Source organism: Stegostoma tigrinum, unplaced genomic scaffold, assembly GCF_030684315.1.
Source record: "Stegostoma tigrinum isolate sSteTig4 unplaced genomic scaffold, sSteTig4.hap1 scaffold_79, whole genome shotgun sequence".
In the NCBI taxonomy this organism is placed as follows: domain Eukaryota; kingdom Metazoa; phylum Chordata; class Chondrichthyes; order Orectolobiformes; family Stegostomatidae; genus Stegostoma; species Stegostoma tigrinum.
The window spans coordinates 1,065,513-1,090,256 of NW_026728736.1; the positions used below are offsets into that span (position 1 = coordinate 1,065,513).

Genomic DNA, 24,744 nt, shown 5'->3' on the forward strand with positions numbered 1-24,744 from the left:
TTTTGTTGGCATCATGTGAACTAACATTGAAGTGATACTTGGTTAACTACTAATTGTTTTTGGTAGACACTGTAGAACATACCATATGTATGACAAAATAGCAAAATTACAAGAGAAATCTAGTTCAAAACCTAGGTAACAGAGCACCTTTTTAAAATTAACAAGAATGTGTGATTAACACACTTAATAGCTGTGGCATAGTGTGATTTAAAAGAATGCTGATTACCAGAAGTGAAATATGGGTTGTAAGATCCACTATTTTAAACGGGTAAAGAGCCAATTAGATTGTACTTTGGATTTGGATGTCGTGAGAATGAACATCGGTTGAAAGAGATGGATGTTTGAGGTTAAATTGTTGTGAGTCCTGCTTCATAAATATAAAGGAGGGCTTCATGACATAGAAAGCTACTGTTCCTCCACCATTGTTCTGCAGAAATTACTGAACCAAACAACAGAATATGACCAGCATCACTGACGGTTCCCTCGTTAGATTTGACATTTTGCATTTGAGAAGGAAATGGCCTGTTTCCATCATTCCAGAGTACTTTTGTGAATCCTTGTATTTATTTCGAGGCCAAATAAAGGAATTAATTTTATTTAATAGCTCCAATAAGTTAAAACTGTAATTGAAGTTAGTTTTCTTCCTCCTTTGTAGTGGATCTGTTGGAGTTGCACACAGCACAACGCGTCTTGGATCAACACAAATTGACACAAAACGAGCAACGTCGAAATGTGACTGAAGTAATCAACTGTTTGACGACCATTTATGATGGTTTGGAACAAAATCACTTGGTCAATGTGTCACTCTGTGTCGACATGTGTCTGAACTGGCTGCTGAGCGTCTTTGATACGTATCTATGATTTACACTTTAATGTAGTATGTTTAGATTGTCCTAAGGTGCATGAAACTGCATGCGACGTATTGGATTTTGATATGTACATGATCAGTTAAGTAAATGTGAAGATTGTTGACTGATTAAAATCAATCCGAGTATTGATGACATAAGGTTTCAGTATGTTCTAATTTCATTTTAGTTCAACAGAGAAAGTAGTTGAAAGTTTGAGCGACTTTTGTTTTAAATCATAAAATTGAAAGTGATATACTTTTGATTCCATTTGGTCAGATCTGTACAGGATCATGTAGACGTCTTGACACTCTGATTGTAATGCTCTTCACGGTGACAAATGATAGTGCTGGAGAAAGATGTGTATAAAGTACACAATATGAACATCATCCAGTTAATGTCAAGGAATAAATGGCTTTGTGAGGGGCAGGTCATGCCTCACAAACCTTATCGAGTTCTTTGAGGATGTGACTAGAAAAGTTGATGAGGGTCGAGCTGTGGATGTCGTGTATATGGACTTCAGCAAGGCATTTGATAAGGTTCCCCATGGTAGGCTCATTCAGAAGGTCAGGAGGAATGGGATACAGGGGAACTTAGCTGTCTGGATACAGAATTGGCTGGCCAACAGAAGACAGCGAGTGGTAGTAGAAGGAAAATATTCTGCCTGGAAGTCAGTGGTGAGTGGTGTTCCACAGCGCTCTTGGTCCTTGGGCCTCTACTGTTTGTAATTTTTATTAATGACTTGGATGAGGGGATTGAAGCATGGGTCAGCAAGTTTGCAGATGACACGAAGCAAGGAGGTGTCGTTGACAGTATAGAGGGCTGTTGTTGGCTGCAGCGGGACATTGACAGGATGCAGAGATGGGCTGAGAGGTGGCAGATGGAGTTCAACCTGGATAAATGCGAGGTGATGCATTTTGGAAGGTCGAATTTGAAAGCTGAGTACAGGATTAAGGATAGGATTCTTGGCAGTGTGGAGGAACAGAGGGATCTTGGTGTGCATATACATAGATCCCTTAAAATGGCCACCCAAGTGGACAGGGTTGTTAAGAAAGCATATGGTGTATTGGCTTTCATTAACAGGGGGATTGAGTTTAAGAGTCGTGAGATCTTGTTGCAGCTCTGTAAAACTTTGGTTAGACCGCATTTGGAGTAATGCGCCCAGTTCTGGTCGCCCTATTATAGGAAAGATGTGGATGCTTTGGAGAGGGTTCAGAGGAGGTTTACCAGGATGCTGCCTGGATTGGAGGGCTTATCTTATGAAGAGAGGTTGACTGAGCTCGGACTCTTTTCATTGGAGAAAAGGAGGAGGAGAGGGGACCTAATTGAGGTATACAAGATAATGAGCGGCATAGATAGAGTTGATAGCCAGAGACTATTTCCTAGGGCAGAAAAGGCTAACATGAGGGGTCATAGTTTTAAGCTGGTTGGAGGAAAGTATAGAGGGGATGTCAGAGGCGGGTTCTTTACACAGAGAGTTGAGAGAGCATGGAATGCGTTGCCAGCAGCAGTTGTGGAAGCAAGGTCATTGGGGTCATTTAAGAGACTACTGGACATGCATATGGTCACAGAAATTTGAGGGTGCTTACATGAGGATCAATGGTCGGCACAAAATTGTGGGCTGAAGGGCCTGTTCTGTGCTGTACTGTTCTATGTTCTATGTTCTATGTTCTAACTGTGTCATTGTGGTATTTTCCAGACTAATTGTCCTTCAGCTAATCTCAGTCAGATTGTTTACTAAACTCCATTTAGGAATAATGTTATGCACTTCACTTGGAAATGTATGAGGACTGTGACAGTATATTGGGGAATCCTTGCAAGCGGAGAGAATTTTATTTTCTTTCAGTCCGGGCTGGATATAATTCTAGGACTTGGAGATGAAAGTCCGGGGTTAAACTTTCAGTGTCCTTCTATACACCCCTAATCACCTCCAATATTTCATTTATATTAAATTGAGCTTCGTCTGCATGAGATGTGTTCCAATATTATATCATTATTGTGACTGTCAATTTTGACATTGTTCATTAGGTGCGTACCCTTCATATTGATTGCAGCTCAAGGTCCTTCTGGATGTCAAAACCAAAATGTTGCATTTTCCAGTAAAATTGCAGACATTGAGCGGAAATTCACACTAGGGAGTACTGAAAGGCATGGATTATTTCTCAGTACCACCCTCATTAATACTTTTTCTACCTGCCAGACAGAAACTAGACTCTCAGAATTACCAAAATGAAATTCTGAGTGGGTGTGTGGTGCTTGCACATTGCTCAATGCTCCTCTGGACCTCCAACTTGGGTAGTAGTCACCAGCATCTGCAGCCACACCCTTCAGTAGCACCCCATCTCCACAGTTTTGACATGTGGCATGTTCCAGCCTCAGCACATCTCACATCTGCTTTCAGTACTCTTCTGTACTTCATTGCTGCATTTTGGATTGCAGCAGCCCCCCTCATTGCAGTGCTACTGCCAGGGCACTTTTATATGCAGGAACAGGCACCCATTCGTGTATTGGGCCACGTTACACATCAGGACACCTTGCTTGAGCTCTCCACTCTCATTTTGTCCCTGCATGAATGCTAACAGCTCCTCTGCCTTGTCTTCATTTGCCTTGTCTTTTTATGGGTTGCCCCCTCCGCCACACCTCACAGACTCATAATGCGAGTATATTGATTAACCTTTTGGCATCGAGACAAAGCCAGACAGCTTGTCATGTTTGTCAGCAGTCATCAATCAAAGGAGTGGGTGTGTTGCCGTTCAGCACCGTGATATGTTGATCTCACACCTGCAGCATGTGCCAGCTGCAGAAGCACAGAATGCGTTGCATTGTCTCCAACCTCATGGTCATGCTTCAGGTTCCGAGGGGAATGGTCTCCAGTCAAGGGAGGCAGTTTCAGGCAGCAGATCTAGGTAACTCCAGGGCATTGTCTGATATCACTCGAGGGGCTTGGATGCAATCAGTTGGCTGCTCAGGATGACCATCGTCAGGACACTGTCCTCATAGGTTGTGAGAAGTCGAACGTTAGACACCTCACTACCTGTGTTGGCTCTTTCTGCCCTACTGTGGGCTGTTTTTCCTGGATGAAACAAAGGGAGGGATTGAGTGAGATGAAATGAGCTGGTGCATTTGTTAGTGCTCATGTATGTTTGGGAAGGGAGGTGAGGTCTCCTGGGTGAGAGCAAGAGGCACAGAGACATAGAGGATTAATAGCCTTGGGCCCTCAAGTCGGCGAGAGCAGGTGAAGACAGACATTGAATGCTTTGGTGAGAATGGTATTACATGAGCTGTGCTGAAGGGTGGTGCAGAATTAGAGAGAGGGTGAATGTGAGGTAGCACAGAACAATGAGGCTCTTCTTCTGTTGGAGCAGGGGTCACTGATCTTGCAGCACTGCTGGATGGTTCTTTTGGTGGTTGAGCCTGCATTGGCACTGGACAGCCTTGGATCAGTCTGGCCGAGTCTTGTGTCGTGGCCTCCTGTGCTTGTCCTTGGGAAAGACGACAGTTCTGCACTGCACCAATCCATCCACCAGGACCTCCAGGTCCCTAACTGTCAAGTAAGGTGCTAATTTCCCCTTTCCTGCCCTGTCTGGGACAAATGCTATGAACGGTACGAGGCAGTTCTGGATTCTGAGCAATTTACTGGTCCACAATAGCCTTCAAACATGGCACGAGTGCCAGTAATACCGGGATGGTCCAGTTACTTTGAGTGGAGAACTAACTAGCGTCGGTTGAGAGAGGCACAACAGGAGCATTGTTGCCAGTTATTGAATAGGTTTGCAACAACAGAGTGAGAAAATTTCTTCGGTCTTTTGGAGAGATACTGTCCTTGCAGTGCAATAAAAATGACACTGAACTGATTCATTCCAGTGTTTTAGACCTGAAGATTTAAGAACAGAATTAGATCATTCAGCCCATTGAGTGGGATCTATCATTCTCAATCCCATTCTCCTGTGTCCATACTAAGCAAGAACATATCTATCTATGCCTGAAATCAACTCTGACTTGGCCTCCACAGCTTTCTACATCAATGAGTTCCACAGATTCGCAACTTTCTGACTGAATAAATTCCTCCTCATCTCCATCCTGAAGGGTGGTCCCTTTGACTCTGAGGCTGTGCCCTCAGGTCCAAGTCTCTCCGACTCGTGGAAACAACATCTCCGTGTGCACTCTATCCAGGCCTGACTGACCTTCAGTGTGACCCCCTTCGTCCTTCTAAACTCCGTCGAGTACAGACCCAGAGTTCTCAGCCACTCCTCACATGACAGTCCCTTCATCCCCAGGATTATGTTTGAGAACCTCCGCGAGACCCTGACAAAGGCCCGCACATCCTTCCTTAGATAGATGGCCAAAAACTGCTCTTAATATTCCAAATGCAATATGACCAGAGCCTTACACAGCCTCAGCAATACATCTCTGCTCTTGTATTTTTGCCGTCTTGAAATGAATGCTGACATTGCATTTGCCTTCCCAACTGCCAACTGAACCTGCATGTTAAAAGAATCCTGAACTGGGACATCTTTGTGCTTCAGATTTCTGAAGCCTTTCCCCATTTAGAAAATAGTCTATGCCTGTAATGCCACTTCTCGAAAGACTCTCTGTGACCTCCCAACCCCCTCAACACTGCCTGCCTTTCCACCTATCGAAATGTCATCTGCAAACTTAGCAACAACCCACTATGGACAACAATACCATCAGTTCCTTTGTCCAGATTGTTAATGTATAATGTGAATGGCTGTAGTCTGAACTCTGATGACTGCGGAACTCCTATAGTTGCTGGCTGCCATCCTGAAAAAGACCCTTTTATTGCCACTCTGTGCATTCCGCCAGTTAGCCAATTCTCTGTCCGTGGCAGTACCTACTCCCGAACACCATAAGCTCATTTTTTTAAATTTTGAAGCCTCCTGTGTGGGACCTTGTCAAAGGCTTTCTGGAAATCCAAACAGATAAAGTTCAATGGTTCTCTTTTGTTTTAACTCACTGGTTACATTCTCAAAGAATCTAACAGAGACCTTCCCTTGACAAAGTTGTGTTTTCTCAGCCCAATTTAGCATGTATTTCCAAGTATTACCATGTACTTCCAAGTACTCTCCGGCCTCATCCTTAATAATGGACTCTAAAATCTGACCTAATGACCAGCGCCAGGCTAACAGGTCTATAATTTCTTGTCTTTTGCCTCCCTCCATTTTAAACAGGGGCGTTATATTTGCCATTTTGTACTCCTTTGGGACCCACCCTGACTCCAGTAATTCCTGAAAGATCACCAATAACTGCATGGTTTTTTCACTTATCTCCTTCAGAACTCTGGGGGGCAGTCCATCTGGTCCATGTAATTTACCATCTTCTCGGAATTATAGAATTCCTACAGAGCGGAAAGAGGCCATTGGGTCTGCACCATCTCCGCAAAGAACATCCCACCGAGACCCAGCCCTGTACTGTTTCCCCGCAAGCTCACATTTGCCATGGCTGATCCACCTTGCCTGCACATCTTTGGACTGTGGATGGAAATCAGAGCACCTGGTGGAGACCCGTGCAGACATGGGGAGAATGTACAAATTCCACACAGACCCTTCAGCTTCTCCTTTGAGATGGCCACCACACTCACTTCTGCTTCAGACTCCCTTAAAGTTCTACTACTGGTGCCTTCCAACCTGAAGACTGATGCAAAATACTTGTTCAGTTCCTCTGCCATTTCTTTGTTCCCCAACACGACTTATTTGGCCCCTCTTGAAATTTTCTTTGGATTTTCAGGCGTGTTTTACAATAACAATATCTACTTTATTGTGTTGACAAATGGATTATTTAGATCATCACAGAAACAAAAAGCAAAATTCATCAGTACTCTCAATTAACAATCATATATATATATTAATATCACAATCAATGCATTTCCATCAGGTAAGCACGTAGCTGGAACTTTCTAACCTGGCAGTTTTCACTTTTCATTTCTCAGATTTCACTCTCAGACAGAACAGTTGATGTTGACACACTGTTCATTAAAAATAGCATCCACTGTATTTTTCCCCATGTTGTAGCTCGTGGGCTTGTGTCACCTTAACCCATAGAGTCCATGTTCATTTTCAAGCAAGTTATTACTTTCGTGATTTCAGGTGTTACATTCAGAAGGGTACCATGCTGCAATTCGAGCCTGCAGTTTCCAGAGTCATCCCAATGTGGAAGATTTTGAAAAGTATCTAAGTTTCCCTAATTTACTTGTCTTTTAGATCCAAACTGATGAAGACCACGGTCCAGATTTCTGTTCTTAACAAGAATGCCTATTTATTACAACTGCATAGATTCTAGCTACAGTCAGATATTTACAAACATTGGACACATATCTGTACAAATTAAAACTGTAAGCCCCCTGTTAACTCATCTTCCTGCAGACAAACATCGAGGGGAGAGGGATAAAACATGGATATTATAGGTGTAAAAAAAAGGCTAAGTAAGCTGTTCAGTGGTCCCTGTTCACAGGATTTGCAAAGATGATCTTGAGGATATAAAACAAATGAATAAATATCCCGGAGTGACTTATTATCTATTAAAACATGTGTTGATGATATGGCATTGCTATGATCATAAAATAGAACGTTGTCCAATTTCCTATGAGCATTACCGTAGTTTTCATTTGTATTCTCCATGTCGGGAACATACTTAATTAGTACTTTACTGATTAAGTGACCTTTGCTCATCTACAGTGTTCAGTTGCAAACAGCCAATAGTTTATTATTCTAATTTCGTAACTTTGGTTTGGAATTTTGTCATAGGAAATGTATTTCACCTACATTACCCTGTGTAATTGTAGCCAATCCTCCATTGGCAAAGAAACACAACTACAGAAGTTAATAAAAGAAAGAAGTGCATTTATGTAGCTCATTTTATGGTCTCAGGCATAAAAAGTACTTTATAGGCAGCTGAACTACCTTTGAAATGTCGTCACTGATGTAGCATAAGAAAACCTGTTGTATTTAAAATAGTCAGAAGTAAAGAAATATGAAATAATAAAGAAAGAAGAAATAGTAAAATAGATATGAAATTATGAATGTAAAGAAATATAAAATCTTCAGCCCTTTGCGAGTGGAGACGTAGAATCAGGAGATGCAGAGTCAGTATGGAGCCTACCAGGGAGGAGGCAATTCTGGATCTGGTGTTGTGCAACGAACCGGATTTGATCAGGGACCTTGAAGTAAAGAAGCCATTAGAGGTAGTGACAATAATATGATAAGTTTTAATCAGCAATTTGAGAGGGAGAAGGGAGAATTGGAAGTGTCAGCATTGTAGTTGAAGAAAGGGAACTATGGAGCGATGAGGGAGGAGCTGGCCAAAGTTCAATGGTTCAATACCGTAGCAGGGATGGCAGTGGAACAACAATGGCAGGTATTTCTGGATATAATGCAAAAGGTGCGGGATCAGTTCATTCCAAAGAAAGATCCTAAGGGGAGGCAGGGGCGGCCGTGGCTGACGAGGGAAGTTAAGGACTCTCTAAAGATAAAAGAGAAGTATAACATAGCAAAGATGAGCGGGATGCCGGAGGACTGGGAAGCTTTTAAAGAGCAACAGAAGATCACTAAAAAGGCAATACGCGGAGAAAAAAATGAGGTACGAAGGAAAACTGACCAAAAATATGAAGGAGGATAGTAAGGATAACAAAGTGTGGAGCTGGATGAACACAGCAGGCCAAGCAGCATCTCAGGAGCACAAAAGCTGACGTTTCAGGCCTGGGTGAAGGGTCTAGGCCCGAAACGTCAGCTTTTGTGCTCCTGAGATGCTGCTTGGCCTGCCGTGTTCATCCAGCTCCACATTTTGTTATCTTGGATTCTCCAGCATCTGCAGTTCCAATTATCAAGGAGGATAGTAAAAGGTGTGTTGAAAAAAAAAATGGTTAAGACTAGAATTGGGCCCTTGAAGACAGAAACAAGTGAATTTATTATGGGGATCAAGGAAATGGCAGAAGAGTTGAGTAGGTACTTTGGAACTGTCTTCACTCGGGAAGACACAAGCAATCCCCCAGATATAATAATGGCTGAAGGACCTAGGGTAATGGATGAATTGAAGGGTATTTATGTGAGGCAAGAAATGGTGTTGGATAGACTGTTGGGTCTGGAGGCTGATAAGTCCCTGGGACCTGATGGTCTGCATCCCAGGGTACTTAAGGAGGTGGCTCTGGAAATCGTGAACGCATTGGTAATCATTTTCCAATGTTCTCTAGATTCAGGATCAGTTCCTGCGGATTGGAGGGTGGCTGATGTTGTCCCACTTTTCAAGAAAGGAGGGAGAGAGAAAACAGGAAATTATAGATCGGTTAGCCGGACGTCAGTGGTGGGAACAATGCTGGAGTGAATTATAAAAGATGAAATTACAACTCATTTGGATAGCCGTAACAGGATAGGTCAGAGTCAGCAGGAATTACGAAGGGGAAATTGTGCCTGACTGATCTTCTGGAATTTTTTGAGGATATAACTGTGAAGATGGACAAGGGAGAGCCAGTGGATGGGGTGGACCAGGACTTTCAGAAAGCCTTTGATAAAGCCCCACAGAGGAGATTAGTGAGCAAAATTAGGGCACATGGTATTTGGGGCAAAATACTGACTTGGATTGAAAATTGGCTATCTGACAGGAAGCAGAGAGTAGTGATAAACGGGTCCCTTTCGGAATGGCAGGCGGTGGCCAGTGGGCTACCACAAGGTTCAGTGCTGGGACCGCAGCTGTTTACAATATACATTAATGATACAGATGAAGGCACTAAAAGTAATATTAGCAAATTTGCCAATGACACAAAGCTGGGTGGCAGTGTGAAATGTGAGGAGGATGTTATGAGAATACAGGGTGACTTGGACAGGCTAGCGGAGTGGACGGATGCATGGCGGACGCTGTTTCATGTGGATAAATGTGTGGTTATCCATTTTGGTGACAAGAACAGGAAGGCAGATTACTATCTAAATGGAGTCAGGTTAGGTCAAGGGGGAAGTACAACAAGATCTAGGTGTTCTTGTCCATAAGTCAATGAAAGCGAGCATGCAGGTACAGCAGGCAGTGAAGAAAGCTAATGGCATGCTGGCCTTCATAACAAGAGGAATTGAGTATAGGAGCAAAGAGGTCCTTCTGCAGCTGTACAGGGACCTGGCTTAGAAGGATGAGAGGGTGTCTGATTGAGACGTATAAGATTGTTAAAGGATTGGATACTCTGGAGGTCGGAAGCATGTTTCCGCTGATGTGTGAGTCCAAAACCAGAGGACACAGTTTAAAAATAAGGGGTAGGGCATTTAGAACAGAGTTGAGGGAAAACTTCTTCACCCAGAGAGCAGTGGATGTATGGAATGCTCTGCCCCAGAAGGCAGTGGAGGCCAAGTCTCTGGATAGTTTCAAGAAAGAGATGGATAGAGCTCTTAAAGACAGTGGAATCGAGGGTTATGGGGATAAGGCAGGGACAGGATACTGATTGTGGATGATCAACCATGATTATAATGAATGGTGGTGCTGGCTCGAAGGGCCGAATGGCCTACTTCTGCACCTGTTGTCTATTGTAAAAGTTAATTGTATAAGAATGATTAAGACGGTCCCATATTTCTGGTGTTGGCAGCTTGTTCAGATAGGGAAAGCAAGGTTGATCTTGATTCTGCTCCTGTTTGTTACACAGAAGCCTCTTCGAGCAACAATTCTTGCATGTTGATGGGACGTTGAAACGCAGGTAGATTATCATGATCACTTGTTGAAAATGGATAGCAGCTAGTAGTTCTCTTTCCTCTCAACCAGTGACCAGTAGGCAATGGTCAAACAACACCTAACCCAGAGGTCACAAGCTCCCCTGAGACATGATGTCAGTTGAGTCTCATGAATAACTACCTGCAGATGAGTTATCTGTAGATAAAGCATGGTATTAAATCTCACATATACTGCTCTCAACCATTTTATTCGAAGTGTTTATCACTCGTTGCATCGAAACAGATCACACAAACTGAATTGGCATCTGCACAAATACCAACATACAAGTTCCATATAGTGGCATTTTGTTTAAAGTTGTATTTATAAAATGATCGGGTGAAGTATTAATCTTCACAAATCATATTAAGATGCTACAGAAATCTATGGAAGTGAGAAATTTGTTTTTTGATTCAATACATGTGTGACAAATGACAATTCAAAGAGATCTTTGTTTCAGCTGGAGTGGGTTGCGGAGTCGGCCTCATTCGGGGCATTTAAGTGACTATTAGACAGGCATATGGATGGTCATATAAGATAGGGGTGGAGTTAGATAGACCTGAGGTTTAGGGTAAAAGTTCGGCACAACATTGTGGGCTGAAGGGCCTGTACTGTTCGATGTTCTATGTACCTTACGCTGTATTCAAATAAGTAAAGTCAGTCAGTGACGTTCTGCAACTTCCTTTTCCAGAAGTATGAGTGGAAGAATCAGAGTGCTTTCTTTGAAAATTGGCTTGACGTGACTCTACAAGGGTCATCTGGAGGAAAAATACAAGTGTCAGTACTAAATCTATCATTGCTGATACACATGTAAACTGTAGATTTAACTGTATGTAAACTTTGTTCAACAAACTAGCACACTCAATAAACTGACAAAAATTATACACCAGATGTTTACTGTATTCTCATCATCTTGTGATGTATGGTGAGGATGCAAGTGAAAAGGCACTCTGCCAGTAAGTTTTAATTGAGGCAAAGTTGCCTCATTACTGAAGTCATGTATGCTGTAAATGAGGGAGAACAGTGATGTGTATATCCCAGATAATAAAATGTGAGGCTGGATGAACACAGCAGGCCCAGCAGCATCTCAGGAGCACAAAAACTGACGTTTCGGGCCTAGACCCTTCATCTGATGAAGGGTCTAGGCCCGAAACGTCAGCTTTTGTTCTCCTGAGATGCTGCTGGGCCTGCTGTGTTCATCCAGCCTCAGATTTTATTATCTTGGATTCTCCAGCATCTGCAGTTCCCATTATCACTGATACAATGTGTATATCCCATGCGTTATGTTCCTATTATTGAGTGTGTGTTTTTTGCGTGTGTGGACCTATTGATCAACTGGAATTTTTGATTATTCAGCTCATTCCTGGTACCGCAGGTGCTGTTTAACAAAAGGTTTGCTGTATTAGTATATTTCTGTATTTAGTCACTGCCACATGAGTGTTAAGTCATAACTTGGTCTGTGCAGAATGTGCACAGTGCATTCCTGCAAGATAAATGATGCGCTACATATGTATGATGCTATTGTTTCTCAAAGGCACTAACCTTAGCGGCTGTTTTTGTGACCAATAATGTTTTCATCATTCGCACTGGGAAAAAGATTTGGAAGTGCTGTATGACTCTACTGCTCACTTGCAGAAGTGATAACACTGAATGTGAGGTAATGTTTTTGCCCATTTGTTGTTCTGTTGGTCAGCAATGTATCTCACAAACTAATGGGCATATTTCATTGAAAGCTGGTACGTACGGGTATGGTCCAAGGAAGAACTGATTAGTTTTTGACAGATCCAGATTTATTTCTCTATTTTTTAAAGCAACAGTTAAAATTGGTCGGATAGGCAAATGATCATCTTTCTGGAATATTATTGATTGATTTAGAATGTTGTGGATTGTGTCAGCCCTGATAGTAGAATTTGTCATAACTATCAAAACATGAGCAGATTTTTGAGAGCAGATTATCAAATTGGCCTGAAGCTTTCTCAGTGAGATGGAAGCTTTTAAGAAAAGGATTTATTTTATCGGCCTTGCATTTACAAAGAATCAGTCAAGTGGAGAAATGCCTCAAAGAAAAGCTGTGTAATTATAGTCTCATGGATGTTTTTTGCACAGGAGGAGGCCATGCGGTCCGTAGTTCCTGCACTGCTCAACAAAGATCTGTCTGCATCGAACTCACTTTGGCTCATAGCCCTGGAGCCTACGGCAACACAAGTGAATATCTAAATACTTAAATATTCAGACACTTTCTGAATCAGCCACACTTTCAGTCAGTGAGCTCAGGACTCCCACCACACTGGGAAAATAGGTTCTCCTCAACTCCCCTCTTAGCTTTCTACCTGTGAACTTCAATCTATGCCCCCTGTGTATTGACATGTCTACGAATGGAAAAAGCAGCTTCCAGTTATCCTTTCTATGCCCTTCAAAATCTTAAACATCTTTACCAGTTCCCCTTGTCTGCTTCAATCTTGGCATCGGTCAGATGGGCAGGTCAGTGGCAGATTGATTTTGCCTGAAGAAGGATTAAGATAAGAGAGTACTTAATGTGGCAAAGCCTGTCGTGCCCGATGGAGGTCAGCAACGGCAGTCAGCAGTGAAGTCCACCGGCAAGGATGGGCGGGCCTTAGCCCAGCGCAGGGGAATACGAACCGTCATGGGGGAAGCCTCGGTCAGAGTGTCTGAAAACTCGTGGCTTAAGAAAGGACTGTAATGTTTGACTTTTTAAACTTTTGTTTTTATTTTTCTACTGTTCTACTAAGAAGACTGTAGTGCTGAACTTTTTAACGTATTCAATTATTTTTATAACATAGAGCATGGAACGGTACAGCTCAGTACAGGCCCTTCGGCCCACGATGTTGTCCCGAACTATTACCCTCATCCCAAGGTCTGTCTCACCTCCACCACTACCTTATACTGTCATCCATGTACTTGTCTAATGGCCGATTAAATGCCCCTAATGAGGCCGACTCCACTACCCTCTCCGGCTTTGCGTTCCACTCCCCTGCGACTGAGTAAAGAAGGATGGATAAATTTTCTACATTTGCAACTGAAATTTCGTACCGAGGTACTTTGTACCTGAGATGGCACCGTCTGAGGTGGCATTGCACTCCTGTACCCTGTATTGAATATGTGTGATAATAAAACCTAAGTCTAAATCTAATGCATAGCAGGACACTGGGAAGCTGAGAGGAGAAAAGGGATCCTAGGGTGCTAGTTCATAAATTCCTGAAGGGGTCAGGTCAGGCTAGTAAGGGTTGTTACAAAGACATATGGGACATCTCCCTTTATCAGATGGTAAGAGTGGGGAGGTCACTTTGTGCTGTTTAAAAGTTTGGTTAGGCCACAGCTGGAGTTGTGTGTGGCATTTTGGTCACCACCCATCAGGAAGGATGTGATTGCACTGGAGGGAATGAAAAGGATGTTGCATATGTTGGAGCATTTTAGCTGTGAAGAAAGGCTGGAAAAATTCAGATTATTTTCTGTGAAGCAGAGAAGTTTTCGGGGTTGAGTGGAGGTCCTGATAGAGGCATTTAAGATTATGAGAGGTAAAGATAGGTTGAGTAGAAAGCATTGTTCCCCTTAGTTAAATCATCAATAACGGTAGGGCATAATGTTAAAGAGAAACACGGGAAATTTAGCGGAGGTTTGAGGAAAATCGTTTTCATCCAGAGTGTGGCAAAGGTCTGGAATGCATTGCCTGGGAGGGAAGTTGAAACAGGAAACCTCACACCCTTTGAAAAGTACTTGGATGAGCACTTGTAATGGCATAATATTTTTGAGAATGGTCTAGTGTGTAAAAATGGGACTAGTATATGTCGCAGTGTGTTTTTAGAGGTACAGCCTTAGTGGGCCGTAGGACCTCTTCTGTACTCTATGATTCCATGAGAACCCCCAGCCCAGGCAGCATCTTGGTTTTTTCAGTAATGTCCAGGATCACACCCTTCATAGTGTGATCCCTTGCCTTGTTAGCCCTCCCGAGTTCGTCAGCTCACACTTTTCCTGGTTGAGTTCCAATTGCTGTGTCCAGCTGACCAGTGTGCTGATCTCCTCCTGAAGTTTATTCTTTCTGTCTGTCAACCAATTTTGGGTCCAGTGTACCACTTTGCCTTTGATCCCATGGCTGTTATTTACATGACCATTCCGTCGATATCCTCCTCACTAAATTAGTCATTCGCTAGCAACACGGTCATACACACTGTGTTTAAGCCAAAATGATGAATCTCGTTGACAAATTTCAAGGGTCCTTGTGGCAAGCCCTGCACAACCCCACTCAAAGCAAACATCCTGTCAAATAGATATCCCTCTACCATCAATCACCCTGTGCTCTCTGCCTCAGCCAGTTTTGGCTCCAGCGTGCCTCTTTGCCTTTGATCCCGTTGACTGTTGCTTTCTTGATCAGTCTGCCAAGGGGGGCTTTACTAAGTCCACATCGAATGCATAAGCTCATCAACACTCCAACATCTCCTCAAAAAAGGATCAAATTTCTGAAACGTGACCTCACCTTAACAAATCCATACTGACTATCCCTGATTAGTTCATGCAAGTACATTCTACCCCTAAGAATGCCTCTTTATAGCTTCTCCAGTGCTGAGATTATTCTGACTGGCCTTTAATTTCCTGGTCTGTTCCTCTCTCCATTTGTTCATCGTAGGACAATGTTCATCGTCCTTCATGACTTCACGTGTGATTGACAAGGGTTTGAAAATTGCTGACAGGGGCCCAAATATCTCCTCCCTCACTTCCCTTGCTCGCTGGTATACATTTCAGTTCGGCCTGTAGATGTATCCACTTTTAAATTTGCTGAACCAGCTGCATCTTCCGATGTCTAAACTTCTGATGTTCCTAGGTCCTCTGCCCTGATATCAATACTTGCAGTGTCCTTTTCCATTGTAAAGATTGACACAAAGTATTCATTGAGGACGGTGCCCATGTTTTCCAGGTCCACACAAAGATTATCTCTGTGAAAAGAACGAGGAGATATTAGAGAGGTTTGAGATTTACAATCAAGAAAGAAATGACTTCCTTGGAGAATCATACAACATACATTGTCCATTGGTGCCAAGAAACAGAAGTTTTTGTTTCCACAGTTGTTTGCAAATAGCCAATCAAGATCATAAAATAATGTTTTAAGATAATTTACAAAGCAAGGCAATTGAGGAAGATATATTGGATGTATTGAACTCTTAACTACCTCCCTTAAGTTTCGGAATATCAAGCTTTTACTTATGGATAACTTTTGCAGACCTCTTCAAACAAGGAGCTGAACCCACAGAATTATGTGACCAACAAAGCCTGAGCCTTTTGCTTCACAATGCAGTCCAGATCCCTCGGCAGCTGGGTGAGGTACCTTCATTTGGAGGCAGCAACATTGAACCAAGTGTCCGCAGTTGCTTCCAACATGTAAGTGTGCTCTGCGCCACTTCAGAAGGTCAAGCGGGTCTACTTGCCAGTATGAATTTTGTGCTCATTTTCGGTTTGAATTAGTTCCAGAGGCCAACATGTACCACCACTAATCCAAGGCTATCATGTTTATAAATAGTCAATGTTTTTAATCATTAATTTAATAAAAACAATGTCAGAAACCCCAATGATAGTGTATTAGATATGTCTGAGGATAGCGGATGTAAACTTGACATAATTAATCATGCAGCTGATCTTTTATTTTCTTCTAGGGCCAGAACAAACCAGAGATTGATGTTAAACACTTTGTAGAGTGGATGAGATTGGAGCCTCAGTCCATGGTGTGGCTGCCTGTTCGACACCGTGTGGCAGCTGCTGAAACTGCAAAACATCAGGCTAAGTGTAACATCTGCAAAGAGTACCCACTCGTAGGTTTCAGGTGAGATGTGCAAACCAGCAGAAAGTTAGAGGGAGTTAGTTTTTAAAGAAAGCTTTTACTTTAGATGTTCTATTAGAAACTCCATCAGTCAACAACACAACTGAGATCATCACAAAACCCGAACAAATTCATGGACCAGAGAAGTAATTAGGACAAATTAAGTATCAACTTCTTTACCTTAATTTTTTGTGAGAGGTGAGTGCTGCATGCTTTTGGTATTTTGTTCGCAGTTGCATTGATCACAGACACTGTGGCTCAGAACGGATTGTGACTCGACTTCCGGTTGGTTCTGTAATTTGCAATTATTGGGAATTTACAGAAAGGCCTTTTTATTAGTCCTGTAATCAGTGTGTGTGCATCCTATGAAAGTGATTGCTGTGTTGTTGCTAAATGATCGATAAAACTTCTTGTCCACAACTAGTAAATTAAATTGCAGATTTGGACAGGATTTCTAAGGGGTAAATTGAACCTTTTTGGTTAACTATTCTCCTACATTTCTAAGATTGGCCATCTTGGAGAAGGTGCGTGTTACTGCCATTGATCTGATCAAACAACTCTCTGTCTGAGAAGAACTGGAGTGAGAGCCCAACTGTGGATGAAACTATGACTGCCGTAACTAAATCAAGAGCAACAACGACCCGGAGTCAATTGAATTCCATCTGAAGCTTGAGGAATGGTGGCCTAACTCTGAAGGCCAAGATCTGTTAGCTTTTCATGGACTATGAGGAACAGGGCAGGATTTCACAGAATCTTTAAGATGCCATATCTTGTACAAAACTGAAGGAGAAATGTCAGATTGCTCAAAGAACCATGAGATCACCAGCCTTTGCATTGCTGGGAAGATTCTGGCAAGGTTACTTCTGAATAGGTTTATACCACCATGGCAAATGAAAACCTTCCGTGCGAAGGGAACTTTGTGAAAATGTTGGAGAGAGACAGAGCAGGACCAATTTACAATAACGATTCCAGGGTTGAGATATCTCATTATGAAAATTGATTAGAGGAATTGGGACAGCTTTCCTCGAAGATGCTGAGACTTAGAAGAGATTATTTTGAATCTTGCAAAATCATTTGAGGTCTGGTCAGAGTAGACGAGGGGAAGACTTTGCTTCTTGTGACAGAATTGAGAATAAGATGCAGAGGTTTGAAGTGATTGACTAAAGAAGTAACTGCAGTGTAAGAAATAGCTTTATCACAGTCTATAGAATGCATTACCAAGAGGAGGCAGTTTCAGTAAAAGATGCAAGAAAGCACTAGTTGATTAATTAAAGAGAAATAATGTGCAGGTTAAGGAAAAGGCACTAATTTGTGATATGTATTTGGAGATCTAGTTCAAACATGATGGACCAAATGGCTTCCTTTTACTGTGATTTGGACTTAAAATTACTTTAAAGTAAAGTGTAATTGGCTCTGGGACACGGCGGAAAAGGGTGAGGTAAACAGGACGTGAGTGATCGCAGACTTGACAGTTCGAGGGACAGATAGGAGATTTTGTAGCCGCAATCAGGAATCCAAACACAAAACTTGCATGAAAGAACAAAGAAGAGGAATAGATTCAGTTGCCCCGAGCGAAGACTGTGACCACACCTTCACCCGCTGTTGGAGAATCTGCCTGATATGAATGAACCAACCACCAATAGGTCCGCAACCAAAAAGCACAACTTTGCTCGCGTGTTCATCCAGTGAGAAGCACCAAGAGGAAGGCAGCCTTTTTCCTACATTTTGTAAGCTTGACCATTTGGGAAGAGAGCCCCCCTTCTCTGACATTCTGTTCTCTAAAGATCAAATGTATTGGTTCCTGATGTTGCGTGAGGCCAGTGAACTTCCACAATTCTTCCACACTGTTGCTTCCAAATCTATTTCTTTCCTTACCATCTTCTCATGTTTCATCTTCTCAATCAACCGTCTGTCTGTGTTTCTTCCGAATGTTGTTCAGAAAAGTAATTCCTTTCATCCCTTTAACTTCCAAATTATGTTTGTTCCTCACGGAAACTGGTATTCTGCTTCACTTTATCTATTGCCTTGAAAATTCTGGACTCATCTGTAATTGACAGTGAGTTTCCTGTTAGCAGTGCTATTTACAAGAGGATTAACTGAACTTAACCACTTCAGTGCATAATTTAATATTGCCTTGCATATCTCCAAAAATTTTAAGAGCCTGCTGTTTGTACTTTTATGTTGGTTTTCATGGCTATTTAGTTTCTGCTCACACATTTGAGTGCTTGCTGAGTCTCAGAGTTTGGCTTCATGACAGGAATCCTGAAGGCAATATCCTCTGTTTTGCACCATCTCATCGTATTGATGACCTACATTCTGTATGCAGTTCTATCCATTCATCTGTTGATAATTTCACACTACATTGATCAAGTCCTTCCATTTCATGAGAACATTTTCCATTCTTGCAAGGGATTTGGCTATCACTGGTGAAGTTATCATTTGTTGTCCTTCACTAATTGCCGTTGAACTGAGTGGATGGCTGGGAGGGTGGTTCAGAGCTACCTACATTGCTGTGGCTCTGCAGCCACATGTAGTGGTGTAAGGATAATCGAATACTCCCCGAAAGGACATGAGTGAATCGGATGGGTTTTTACCAACATTTGTTGATAGTTTCATGATAGTGTTGCTGGAAATAACTTTTAGTTCTGAGTATTTTTTAATGAAATGTAAATTTGACCAGCTACAGTGTTGGAACATGAACCTACATTCTCCAGAGCATTTCGCTCAATGATATTGCCACTATACCACTGTGACTCAGCCATTATTGCAGTTTATTTCTTCGCTATTTCTTCTCTTTCCCTGGAGTACTTCCCTTCTGCTGTCTGAGCTGAAAATGTGTGTCCTCCTCCTTCAGTGTTGCCTTTACAGCTTCACATGTTACAATCGCTGCTCGTCAGATTTACCTTTTCCAGGAAGATTCTGGCAAGGTTACTTCTAAATAGGTTTATGCCACCGTGGCAGATGAAAACCTTCCATACTATGGGAACGTTGCAGCGCAGAAGCAATTTAAATAATTCCAGGGATGGGATATCCCATTATGAAAATTGACTGGGGGAGTTGGGACAGTTTTCCTCGACTGACCTAGCATTTGCTTCTCCCCACACAATTTTGCCGTTTCTTCAAAATAAAAAAAATACATAATTTAACTACTTAACTTGCATTCCTTGGATGGTTAAAAATATCCAAACAAAAATGAACATTTCTCTTACTTCTTGTTCTTCCTTAATAGGTGCCGCAGCCTCAAACACTTAAATTATGACATCTGCCGAAGCTGTTTCTTTTCGGGACGCACATCCAAGGGGCACAAGTTACATTACCCAATGGTGGAGTACTGCACTTCAGTGAGTAATACATTGTTCCACTTGATAGAATTATTCCGATCTGTGGAAACTTAGGGATTTAACCATTTAAATACAATCTGCCCTCAAAGTTGAAGTAGTTTGCTAAAATGATAAAAGGCCAACAGCTTAAATCAGGCTTCAATACCAGAAATACAATGTTGTGCAGAAGCTCTTTGAGGTCAAGTTGAGGCTCACGCCCACTCTTTTCTCCAGCTTTGTCACCACCATTCTTAATCTCATCAAGAACAAGCTTCTCAGTGGCCTGGACAGGATGGATGGAAAACCTTTTCACCTCAACCAGTTAAAATCACCGAAGAAAATGACACTGACCTCGCTTATGGAGCTTCAGTATGTGGTTCACAACGTCATTTCCGCTCGCAGAAGTCTTCAAATCTCCCTTAAGGCCTTTGCAGAAGTATACTGAAGAATTAGCCTCAACCTTAAATTTGCCACCCAGGTTGATGGGGTTGTTAGGAAGGCATACCGTGTGTTAGGCTTCATTGGTAGAGGGATTGAGTTTCGGAGCCATGAGGGCATGTTGCAGCTGTACAAAACTCTGGTGCAGCCGCACTCGGAGTATTACGTACAGTTCTGGTCGCCGCATCATAGGAAGGATGTGGAAGCGTTGGAAAGGGTGCAGAGGAGATTTACCAGGATGTTGCCTGGTATGGAGGGAAGGCGTTATGAGGAAAGGCTGAGGGACTTGAGGCTGTTTTCGTTCGAGAGAAGAAGATTAAGAGGCGACTTAATAGAACCATACAAGATGATCAGAGCATGAGATAGGGTGGACAGTGAGAGTCGTTTGGCTCGGATGGCCATGTTTGACACGGTGGGGCATAGCTTTAAATTGAGGGGTGATAGATATAGGACAGAAGCCAGAGGTAGGTTCTTTACTCAGAGAGTAGTAACGGCATGGAATGCCCTGCCTGCAACAGTAGTAGACTTGCCAACTTGAAGGGCATTTAAATGGTCGTTGGATAAACATATGGATGATAATGGAATAGTGTAGTTTTGATGGGCTTCAGGTTGGTTTCACAACATCAAGGCCGAAAGGGCCTGTACTGCGCTGTTATGTTCTGTGTTCGAACCTCAAGATGACTCAAATCCTTTACCAATCTGTCAAGTTGTGGCCCATCTTTTCATCAAAATTAATAGAGAAATCCTCCCAAATGTAGAACATTTCCCTTAGATGGGACGCTCTCTCTCTTTTAAGGCTGACATCGATACAGAGATTCTAACATTACGTCCAATCTGCGAGTGGCACCTTTGGACTCCAGAGGATGAGAATGCACAATTGTGACATCTGTGCTGATCGCAAGATCCTTGAGTTCAAGGCATGCATCGTTCAGCCTCTTCTATATGACTGTGAAACCTGGATAACATAGAGCTGCCACTTCAAGACCCTTTCAGCACAGTTTTGTCATGGATTCTCCACATCAGCTAGGAGGAAAAACCTCCTAGCATCTGCATTGATGCCATGATGATTTGAAACAAACCCCATTGGGCTGGCCATGTACTTTGGATGCCTAAGTTATGACTACCAAAGTAAATTTTTGCCAACTCAAGGAAGGCATCTGATCAAGAAGTAAAAGGAAGCATTTCAAAGACCTTGAAATGTTCCTTCAAGAAATACTACATCGAGGTCAAAGTATGGGATATCCCCATTCAGAAGAAACCAACTTGGTGAATCTCCTGTATGAAGGCACATAATTCTTCAACAGCACCAGACAAGAAGTTGAAGTGTGGGAAAGGAACTGGAGAAAGGAATGCTGGTGTTCTCAAGGCCAAGACCACTTCCATCACACTGAAAGACCTCCTAAACATGTGGTCAGATATGTGGCTCTAGTTGAGGCTAATCAACCCGCACAGAGCTCATGACCTGTGATATGGAATTTCCAAGCTGGGCAATCATACTCATCAGCCAGTGATGGCTCTTAATATTGTGCAGAATGTGATTTGATCACAAATGAGTACTGTGTGTAGCTTTGAGCATTGCCACAGAAAGACCAGGTTTTATAGAATAATCAGAATGGTGCTGCATGAGAAACTGGAATTAGGAGGAGATAGGTGATACTTAATTGTTATTTGTTTCTGGGCCATTGGCATCGCTAACTGGGCCAGCATTTACTTCCCATCCTTAGTTACCCTTGTAATTGGTGAATCAATGTAGCCCATGTGCTGTAGGTAGACTCAGTCAGTCAGGGGAGAATTTCCAGGACTTTGACCCAGTGGTAGTGAAAGAACAGCAATATATTTCCAAGTTGAGATGGTGAGTGGCTTAGACAGGGTGTTGTAGGTGGTGCTGTTCCCATATATCTGTTACGCTTGCCCTTGTAGATGAAATTTGTCATAGGTTTGGAAAGTCCTGTCTCAGGATCTTTTGCAGATTTCTCAGTGCATCTCATAGATGGTGCACACTGCTGCTATTGAGCACTGCAGGGAGGAGGCTGCTTTTTCCTGGATGGTGTCGAACTTCTTGAGTGCTTTCGCAGCTGCACCCATCTAGGCAAGTGGGGATTATTCCACCATTCTTCTGACTTGTTCCATGTAGCTGGTGGACAGGCTTGGGGAATCAGGAGGTGAGTCACTTGATGCAGTAATCGGAGCTTTGGGCCTGCTCTAGTAGCCACTGCATTTAAATAGGAAGTCCAGTTGAATTTCTGTTCAGTGGTAAAACCCGGGATTTTGATAGCGGACAATTCAGTGATGGTGACACCTTTGAATGTCAAGGGACAATTTATGGATTTTCTCTTCCTGGAGATGGTCATTACCTGGTATTTGTGCAGTATAAATGCGACTTGCCAATTACCAGCCCAAGCCGAGACATCGTTCTGGCCTTGTTGCATTTGGACATGGACAGATTCAGTATCTGAGGAGTGGTGAATGATGCTGAATATTCTGCTATCCCTGGTGAACATCCCCACTTCTGAGCTTATGATGGAGAGATGATGGGATAAATCAGCTGAAGATGGTTAGGCTTCGGACTGTACCCTCAGGACCTCCTGCAGGTGACCTCTAACAACCAAAATGCCAATCATGAGAGGCGATGACCTAATGGTATTATGACTAGACTATTAATCCAAACACTCAGGTAATGTTCTGAGGACCTGGTTCAAATTCCACCATGGCACATAATGGAATTTAAATTCAATGAAAATCTGGAATTAAGCGTCTAATGATGATCGTAAATCCATTGCCAATTGTCGGAAAACCCCATCTGATTCACTTATGTTCTTTAGGGAAGGAAACTGCGTGGCCTGCTGTGGCCTACATGGAACTCCAAATATCAGTTGGGCAATTTGGGATGGGCAATAAAAGCTGGTCTAACCAGCAATTACCTCTTTCCGATTCAAGAATGAAAAAATATCGTCCTCTGTACAGATATTATTCCAACCAGTGGTGAGTTTCTGCTGGATTCCCACCAGCTCCAGTTATGCGAGCGCTCTTTGATGCCACACTCGGTCAAATGTAGCCATCCTTAGCTCACCTCGGGAATTCAACTCTTTTGACCATGTTTGAACAAAAGCTGTAATGAAGTCAGGAGCTGATGAGGTGGCAGAATTGAGGATCTTCTACAGGGATCCGAGGGATGTGGCATATCGAGATTTCCAGAAAGAATTTGACCAGTTGCTGCATAAAAAAGTGAACCAGAAGGTTAGATCCAAGGGGATTAAGGGTAGAATATTGGTTTGAATAAAGGGCTGGCGAACTGACAGAAAGCTGAGTGTCAGGATAAATGAGTCTTTGCCTGGATGGTGAATTGTTACTGGTGGGTTGCTGCGGGGTTCAGGTCTCTGACCTGAACTATTTGTAACGTATACAAATGATATGTAAGCAGAGACAAAATGTAACATAACAGAATGCGTGGATGATTCTGAAAGAGATGGGAAAACAGCCTGTGATGTGAAATAAAACAGAGACAGCTGAATATTGACAGGCGAGGAGAATGGACCAGAATCTGGCAGGTGGTTAATGTGCATAAGCACAAGGCTTGCCTATTTTGTCCATGAAAAAAAGGGCGAATTTTTATTTAAATGGAGGGAAGGTTCAAAGTGTGTCAGTGCAGAGTTGTCTGGCTGTCTTTGTAGCTGAAAGTGGGTATGCAGGAAGAGCATAGCATAAGAAAGGCAGATGGAACTCTGGCATTTATCACCAAAGGACTGGATCATTAAAGTAACACAGTGTTTTTCCGAACACATTGGGTGTTGGTTAAGAAAGGATCAAGGCAAAAGATGGAAAATTACAGGCCGATTAGCCTAACCTCAGTAGTTGGTAAAATTCTAGAATCCATTGTCAAGGATGAGATTTCTAAATTCCTGGAAGTGCAGGGTCAGATTAAAACAAGTCAGCATGGATTTAGTCAGGGGACGTCGTGCCTATTAGAATTCTTTGAAGAGGTAACAAGTATGTTAAACCAGGGAATCCCAGTAGATGTTATCTATCTAGACTTCCAAAAGGCCTTTGATACAGTGCCTCACAGGACGCTGCTGAGCAAGGTGAGGGCCCATGGTGTTCAAGGTGAGCTACTGGCTTGGATTGAGGACTGGCTGTCTGACAGAAGGCAGAGAGTTGGGATAAAAGGCCTCCGCGATTTCCTCAGCCACCTCCCACAGAACTCTAGGATGTAGCCCATCGGGGCCAGGAGATTTATCAATTTTTAGACCCTTTAGGTTTTCTAGCACTTTCTCTTTTGAAATGCCTACCGTACTCAACTCTGCCCCCTGACTCTCCCTAATTGTTGGCATACTACTCATGTCTTCCACTGTGAAGACTGACGCAAAGTACTTATTGAGTTCTTCAGCTATTCCCTGATCTCCCATTACTAGCCTTCCAGCATCAATTTGGAGCGGCCCAATATCTACTTTGGCCTCTCATTTGTTTCTTGTGTATTGAATGAAGCTTTGACTGTCATTTCTAATATTACTAGCTAGCCTACCTTCAAAATGATCTTCTCCTTCCTTGTTGCTCTCTTTGTTATCCTCTGTCTGTTTTAGTAGCCTTCCCAATCTTCTGATTTCCCAGTGCTCTTGGCCACTTT

General features: G+C 42.6%; 1 protein-coding gene across 7 annotated transcripts in view; it reads left to right on the forward strand.

The window, feature by feature from the left end:
* LOC132209270 (utrophin-like) overlaps nucleotides 1-24,744 on the forward strand; it is a 559,562-nt gene that overhangs the window by 518,643 nt on the left and 16,175 nt on the right. For all 7 annotated transcript variants that reach the window (XM_059644398.1, XM_059644399.1, XM_059644397.1 and 4 more), the window contains 3 exons: nucleotides 15,772-15,929; nucleotides 16,202-16,368; nucleotides 19,595-19,706. In XM_059644398.1, coding sequence (XP_059500381.1) covers nucleotides 15,772-15,929; nucleotides 16,202-16,368; nucleotides 19,595-19,706 — 437 coding nt within the window. The remainder of the gene's footprint in view (nucleotides 1-15,771; nucleotides 15,930-16,201; nucleotides 16,369-19,594; nucleotides 19,707-24,744) is intronic.